Source organism: Oratosquilla oratoria, chromosome 30 (genome assembly GCF_046742065.1).
Source record: "Oratosquilla oratoria isolate Oo_2021 chromosome 30, ASM4674206v1, whole genome shotgun sequence".
NCBI classification, from domain to species: domain Eukaryota; kingdom Metazoa; phylum Arthropoda; class Malacostraca; order Stomatopoda; family Squillidae; genus Oratosquilla; species Oratosquilla oratoria.
The window spans coordinates 46,482,066-46,490,960 of NC_134806.1; the positions used below are offsets into that span (position 1 = coordinate 46,482,066).

General features: G+C 40.9%; 1 protein-coding gene across 1 annotated transcript in view; it reads right to left on the reverse strand.

The window, feature by feature from the left end:
- Positions 1 to 260: 260 nt before the first annotated feature.
- The window catches only part of LOC143041317 (G-protein coupled receptor GRL101-like), a 95,322-nt gene continuing 86,687 nt past the window's right edge, over positions 261 to 8,895 (reverse strand). The window contains exons 19-21 of the mRNA XM_076213139.1: positions 4,805 to 5,022; positions 2,547 to 2,703; positions 261 to 973 (exon numbers count right to left, since the gene is read on the reverse strand). Coding sequence (XP_076069254.1) covers positions 303 to 973; positions 2,547 to 2,703; positions 4,805 to 5,022 — 1,046 coding nt within the window. The 3' untranslated portion in view covers positions 261 to 302. The remainder of the gene's footprint in view (positions 974 to 2,546; positions 2,704 to 4,804; positions 5,023 to 8,895) is intronic.

Genomic DNA, 8,895 nt, shown 5'->3' on the forward strand with positions numbered 1-8,895 from the left:
AAAGGGTTAAGGTTAACGCCCTTTGCTACAAGAGTTAAACTTGTTCGGGTGAACAGGGTTATCTGGGAGAGTGTTCAATGTTTTGTGTCCCATCCTTGCCTAAACAAACGCTTTAAAGGACGTCATTAGGCCAGGGAGGACAATAAGGAAGGACACGAGCCTGCCCCTCCCCCTTTTATTCATTCATTTATTTATTTATTTATCTATTTATTCATTTATCTATTTTATTTGATCTTATTTTATTTTATTTTACCCTTTCTTGGATCTAAGCTCCTCCATCCTATGTGGCTCCGGAAGCTCGCCTAATCGTAACGGTCATCTCCGTAGTTCCTCCGACGGTGCCGTTTGGAATGCCTCCGAAGGGCGGGACGGGACAACTTCGTCGTCAACTCCTTGAGCGGCACGAGCTCCACCTCGGCCGCTCCCCCCGAGGACGAGGTCGACGCGCTGTGCTCCGGGCTGTGGCAGGTGACAACGGGCACAGCTCTGTACCTTCCACCTCGAGGGTCGCCCTCAAGATGGCGCGCCACCATCCCGCGGTGGTCGCTCTCCAGTGGATGACCCACTTGAAGCTCGTCCTCCAACTTGGAGGCCAACCTCTCTTGTCCCACTCCGCATTCTCTGGAGATGTCCTTGATGGCGGGGCACAAGGGCGACGTAGATCCTGCAGCGAGTCTTGATATCGTCGTCGTCGCCGTCGTGGTGGTGGTGGTCGTCATTCCGTTCATAGCGAGACTGGAGTCCATAACGTCACTGCAGAGGCTCGAGGGCGTCTGACTTCGATGTTTGAGGGTGAAGCTTTGAGCATGGTTGAGTGTGAGGGAGTGGGCGCAGGGGAGCGTTGGCGGCGAGGGGTTCCTTCTACAAGAGCACCCAGGAGACAGCTGGGTATGGTCTTGGAGACAGGGGCCATCGGAGACTACGTCGGAGAGGATACGGGTCTTGAGCGAGTACTTCCAGAGGCTTGTTGTGCCTGCAAAGGACACGAGATCAGCGTCAGTTGTGACGTGGATGGGTGGGAAGGAAGTGAACAGACAGCGCGAGAATGCTGACCGGCATTTGGCCACGTGACACAACGTCTGCCATTGTGAGCCGAATGGTCAAAGACAATGACATCCTACAATGAGAGGGGGGCTACCCCGAAAACTGTGTAAAATTGTCTGAAGAGAGCCACAAGAGAAAACTGAATATGTGAGAATACTAAAATGGATAGAATACTAAAATGTGAGCAAATATCTACATAATAGTGAAAGAAATGTTTGAAATGGTAAAAGACAAATTACACTCGGTGTGTGCATAGAAAGTACATGCAGAGAATTTCATCTTCACTGGAACATCACAAGAGGGACACCAAAGCTCCAGACACTGACGAAAGAAGAAGAGAGATGAAAAACTAAGAATTAAAGACACCAGAAGAAAGAAGAGTGTAGCTACGACCATCATGGAGCTCTAGAGGACAGGTGGAGAGAACGATATAAAAAGCTACAGAATAAAAGAAAGGTATAATTATATTTCACAGGATTTAATATAGGCTCAAACCATAAGGAACTTTAAGGAAAAATATAGTGATCACAAGAGGACACAAACAATTGACAGAGAAAGAGAAAGAAAGAGAAAGAAAGAGAAATGGAAAGAGCGATAGCGGGGCGAGGAATGAAAGATAGAAGGTATATGGCAAGCATAGACCCATAAATTTGCAAAGGGTAATAATAATAATGATGATGATGATTGTAACAATAGTAGTAATGGTAGTAATGGTAGTAATAGTAGTGATGATGATGATGCATCAAACACACAAAGGCCTACATTCTGCACTGGCAGAAACGCGTGACAGAAAACAGCGGGTTACCATTAACAGTGTAACATCAAAATTAGGAAATGTTACTGGTGGAGTTCCCCAAGGCTCTGTTTTGGGTCCCTTATTGCCCATTATATACATATATATATGTATATATATATATATATATATGTATATGTATATATTTATATATATATATGTATATGTATATATATTTATATATATATATGTATATGTATATATATGTATATATATATATATATATATATATATTTATATATATAAACGAATTGGATAATGAGATTATTAGTGATGTTAGTAAGTTTGGAGACGACACTGAAATAGGACGCCAAATCAGGCTATTGGACGAATGACTTGACAGCGACGGAACATAAAACCCGATCACACTATCACGCATCAAGTGAATTCGTTTGAATAGAAATGACTTCGTTTACAATTATTAATTTTTCGAATCTCCAAATGTCAAATCACCTTTGCCTCATATGCTGAGAAACTGAATGACGAAGTGAGAGAAGTTAAACCTGTATGAATATTGGACATATTGTTGAATTGTCCCTAGTAAAGGCGAAGTCGTCCTGCAACCTTTCAAATTCACAACATTTGACGAGAATCGTGATAGTGTGACTGGGGATTAAGCAAATTGACCCAGAGTGTCCACGCGCCCCGCCCATCAGCATGTGGCTATTCTTCTCGATAGAAACCCTCCCTCCTCGCGCCGCAAACGAACCTGAGGGTTTCCGAGAATGAGATCGGCTGGTGACGGGAGTGAGGGCGAGGTGGACGAGGGCGAGCCGCTTGCGGACAGGCGCCGTCGAGAGGGTGTAGACCACAGGGTTGACCGCTGCGTTGAGAGGCAACACGAAGACCGCGACCCACGAAAACACCTGCCGAAGGAAGAAAGGTTGTGTCACCGACTTCTGAAGAAGGGGTCCTCCGTCTCCTGAAGGAGTTGTAGTTTGAGGTCGATTTAGTTACATCGGATTTTTTAGGCTGCCAAGCATTTAGAGAATTAACTTTAGAACATTTCTGTACAAGGAAATACACGTATGCACGCGTGCACACACACACACACACACACACACACACACACACACACACACACACACACACACACACACACACACACACACACACACACACACACAGCATTTTCCCCCTTATAAGAGAGGTAGCCAAGTCAAAACCACGCACCTACTCCCACCCATTCCACTCCCCTCCCCTCTCCCATCTTAGCTCCTCGTGGGTGACCATCTCTGTCATTGGTATTTTCCCTGGTGGCGATATGTGCAGCCACCAGGGAAAATAACAATGACAGTGATGGATTTAAATGCCTTTCAAAAACAGCAATTGTCTTGATAATTAAATCATTAGCCGAAGAGAAGACCTGACACATCCGCTCACAGCTGGCCGGGTTCCCCCTCGCTGCGAGTATAAGACTTGTGATCCCATTGTAATGCAACTTGTCCTCTGAAGAAGACCAAGCTGGTCGAAACGGTAGGGAAATAAACTCTATTCCCAACACATCTTCGTTTGCCCTTCCCCATCCATTTCTCTCTCTCTCTCTCATATATATATATATATATATATATATATATATATATATGTATATATATATATATATATATATATATATATATATATATACATATACATATATACATATACATATGTGTATGTATGTAGGTATGTATGTAAAAGAAGGGAGAAGGTTTTCAGTAATGCACGTATAGTTAAAAACGACAGCATTGTTGTAGTTATTCAGCTTTACTCGTATCCAATCTAATATAACATCTAGTATTCAATTGTTTTCCTCACGGCCTAGGAATCCTAACCTGACCCCACCTCCCCCATTCCACCCTCTTCCCCCTCCTTCCTCCTCTTCCCCCTCCTCCCATCTTCCCCTCCTCCCCACTCCCCCCTCTTCCCCCTCCTCCCCCACTCCCCCTCCTCCCCATCCACCTCCACCTCCCTCTCCTCTTCCTCCTCCCCCTCCTCTTCTTCCTCCGACTCTTCCCTTCTCCCCCCTCCAGTGACCGCTCCCTCTCCCACCCCTCTCTTGACTTCTTGGGTCACACTGTTGACAGCCTGACCCATGCATATATATATAACGTACATCTAATGCTTGTAATTTTCCACACCCACCTTTAAATGTAAGTACCCACTTTCTTAACACACTCTTGTATTGTACCTTTCCCACATATTATCAGAATTGTTTTTGTATAAGTTACTCATTGCTGTGTGTAATTGTATTGTATCTTTCTCTTATTTTACCAGAATTATTCACGTATAATTTATTTTTATACAATTGTCATCGTTGTTGTATGTGACTATGTACTTTTTATTATTGCAGCTTACTCTTGAAAATGTCAATCTCAAGACGAAACGTTGAACTCTACAATTAAAGGAAATGAAATAGAAGAATACGAAGACCTAATTTCTTTTCGCCTGGTTAATGTCAATATTTTAATCAGGAAAATTGAGAATACGAGGAAAGAATTTAATAACTACCACATTGCTGTCGTTTTCAACTCTTCGTGTGTGTGTGTGTGTATGTGTGTGTGTGTGTGTGTGTGTGTGTGTGTGTGTGTGTGTGTGTGTAAAAGGTTACAGCATTAACCATAGACCGGGCAGTATATGAGCTTTGAGCTCTCATCCAAGAGTAATAGCTGTCGATGACGAGACCAACATGTGATCCAAAACAATGTTGAATCACACACATAATCGCTCACTTGTCATATAAGTTGGAGCAATACATGAAATAAAATATAAAAATGACACTTGAAAATGAAGCATATAAGCCAAGTTGTAACTTTACATGAACTTGAGGACAGGTATGTTGTTAAAATGGAGAGTAGAAGACGGGACCCGACGAGTGTCACTCCTTTCCTGCATACTACAATTAGGCAAATACAATTGGGTGAACTAGGTAAATACAGTTGGGTAAATGGAATAAGGCAAACTAGGTCAATACTCTCGCTTACTTACCCTGGGCGGCACTGCGATGCCAGCTAACGAGGCCAATCCGAGCGCGATGATCGGGAGCCAACAAGCCGCATCTGTCGCCACGATGAAGGACATGCGCCGGGCCATGGCCGAGTCGGAGCGTCTGGCTCCCGTGCGGGCCGCTGCCCGCGTGTCAGTAGCCACAAGGTACATGAGGGCATAGCTCGCCGCGATGATTCCGAAGGAGATCAAGTTGAGGACTGTAGAAGGCAAGGGAGAAAGGAAAAGAGAGGCGTTAATCTCTGAGGTAAGAGAAAATGTTCTCTTATGTAGCCTCCGATACGTCCAGATTGTATTAAGGTCTCCCGGGGTTTGTGTCGTAGTTAAAGGCAATGGTGACCTCTGGTAACTCTGATTCGTGACCTGAGGTCAACAGGGGACACTTGTGTGTCACCTGGCAAGGTCAGCTCTCTGGTTACTGCTGATTTTGGGCGGCTGGTGTTAATTGGTGTTTAACAGAATGTTGAATGTTTACGTGAAACACTAAGTATAATAGTTCACACACCATTTCATGCATAAACGAGCGGACTTGTTATACATTTGTACAATCACGCTACACCTCTCACAACACTAATGATTTTATATTTAGTACGTGATCTATTTTCCTATATAGTATTTAGCTTACAGCTAGGCACTTTTTATTAGATAGAAAAAATAAACCAATGATTATGTCATGAAAAATTCTGATCGGGTCAAAACTTTTGCTTGTGACTACACAAAGAGTCCGACTTCTCTCACTAAAACCAATGAATTCGCAAGGTAAAAAAAAAAAAAAAAAAAAAAAAAAATTATCATGGGAGATCTTAACTATAGAAACATTGACTGGGAGTAGATCAGGAATCTCAACATTTAATCCTGGTTCAATAGATTCGCAAGATGTCCCAGTACAAAAAAGTTGTGAGCATGGGAGATTTTAACAATAGAGACATTGACTGGATGTAGATCAGGAATCTCAACATTTAACCCCAGGTTCAATAAGTTCGCAAGGTGTCCCAGTACAGAAAAAAAAAAGAGAAAATAAAACAAATAAATAAGTAAATAGATAAAAATAAATACATATATAAAAATAAAAGTAAAAGTAAAAGTACAAATAAAGATAAAGATAAAAAAGAACAAAAAATAGAACAAAATAGAATAAAAAAAATAAAAAAAAATAAAAAATAAAATAAAATAGATAAAACAAAATAAAAGAAAACACAAAACATAAAACAAAACAAAAATCCCCGCTTCAACACCACTTCCGAACCCCAAAATTCTTGCAATGGCCCCCCCTGGTTGCTAGCTACTCTCGTAGCCAAAGGATACAAAACAACATCGAAAAGAAGTTTCTGAGTAAAAAAAATCTAAAAACTGGTAAAGCTAACAAACACATCCATATTCTTCCAGGGAAAAAATTAATATAATTAAAACAATAATTTTGTGTGTGTATATAACTACATACAGTACACACACACACACACACACACACACACACACACACACACACACACACACACACACACACACACACACACACACACACACACACACACACACACACACACACACACACACACACACACACACACACACACACACACACACACACATATATGTATATATATGTATGTATGTATATACATATGTATACATGTATATATGTATATATATTGTATATATATATGTATATATATGTATGAATATATATATATATATATAATAATAATAATAATAATAATAATAATAATAATAATAATAATAATAATAATAATAATAATAATAATAATAATAATAATAATAATAATAATAGTAATAATAATAATAATAACAATAATAATGATAATAATAATAATGATAATAATAATAATATAATAATAATATGCGCGTTGTTAAGAAGGTATTTCAGCCATTGCATATTTAGGATAGCCCTGTGTTTTTTATATTGTGTTTTTGTAAGTTGTCAATATATTGTTTCAGCTATTGTATATGTATTTCATATATTAATACTGTTAGCTTAGTCATAAAACTAGACATTAAAAAAATAGTGATTCCTCTGTTTTTGTTTTGTTTTTTGTGAAGTCTGGGAACAGACAGGTGTCAGTAGATATAAAAGACGAGTTTATTTTTAAAAGCTTACTGCAATATATATATATGTATATATATATATGTATATATACACATATGCAATGATGATGATGATGATGACGACGACGATGACGGTGCAATATATAAGAAATAACAATAGACAGCCATAAAATTTCTTTGAAAAAGGAAATTGGATTCTTGCTGTCTGATTTACGAGAACAGAAACGCCGAGAAACTACTCATAATAACAACAACAATGCATTGTTTGTATGTATTGCTTTCACTTTAGATATCATTAGTGGTTGCCATGGCAACAAGTGTAAACAAAAGTTATGGCTTCTCTTGTGACATCATCTTCCTCCCACTTTGTTGTTACCGTATATTGAATCTATCCCCAGAACGTGTCAAGGAATTTCTTTGTTCAACTGTACATTCAGGATACGTGAAGACTTTCTGGCGTGACTGTACTTTGGCCCAAAGACTCTCTGTAAACATCACGTTAGAGCGACACCTCCATAACTGCATTTGATTGGCTGCTGCACTGAGCGTTGGCGTTCAACAGCCAATCAGAGTGCGCCACGGTAAAGCGAGACCGCCATAACTACATTTGATTGGCTGTTGCACTGAGCGTTGGCGTTCAACAGCCAATCAGAGCGCATCATGTAAGAGTTACCCCGACATAAATGTTTTTGACTGGCCGTTTGCACTAAGCGTTGGCCTTCAACAGCCAATCAGAGTGCGGTTGTTGATCAAACTCGTCCATCTACGGGCCACAACCAAAACCCATTGACGAATCCACAATAACCTACTGACCGACAACAAGGCTAGTGTCACTTATAGGCCAATTCATTCGGTCACATCTATGACGTCACTCTTATGACGTCATAGGGGTGACGTCACCCGTTCTATGCCAATGCTGGTCATTCGCTGGTCATTCGTCAAGAGTTGGCGTGCTCAAGGGTCGTTTCTCATGTCCGATACAAAATGAATCGGCCTTTTCTTCTTCTTCCTGGCTGATCGTATATCATGTCCTACACAAAATGAAATAAGATAAAAGTAAAGATGAAAATAATAATAATAATAATAAGATATATATACTTCTGTCCTCCTCGTCTCACTTATATCCGCTTATCCTTGTAATCATTATCCTATTCCTATTCTTCTCCTGCTACTCCTCCTCCTCCTCCTCCTCTTCCTCCTCCTCCTCCTCCTCCTCCTTCCTCTCCTCCTTCTCCTCCTTCTCCTCCTCCTCCTTCTCCTCCTCCTTCTCCTCCTCCTCCTCCTACTACTACTACTACCACACACACACACACACACACACACACACACACACACACACACACACACACACACACACACACACACACACACACACACACACACACACACACACACACACACACACACACACACACACACACACACACACACACACACACACACACACACACACACACACACACATACACACACACACACATGAACACACACACACACACACACACACACACACACACACACACACACACACACACACACACACACACACACACACACACACACACACACACACACACACACACACACATGAACACACACATGAACACACACACACACACACACACATGAACACACACACACACACACACACACACACACACACACACACACACACACACACACACACACACACACACACACACACACACACACACACACACACCCAGCTGCGGAGCAGTTGTTCCAAATGGTAATCTGGGTCTTGTTTACCAGGTGGTGACAGGAAGGCACCACCCTTTACAGTAAAGTTTAATCTCTTAATCTATGAGCTGAATAAGATCTTCTGAGGTTGCCATGGCAACCACTAATGATATCTAAAGTGAAAGCAATACATACAAACAATGCATTGTTGTTGTTATTATGAGTAGTTTCTCGGCGTTTCTGTTCTCGTAAATCAGACAGCAAGAATCCAATTTCCTTTTTCAAAGAAATTTTATGGCTGTCTATTG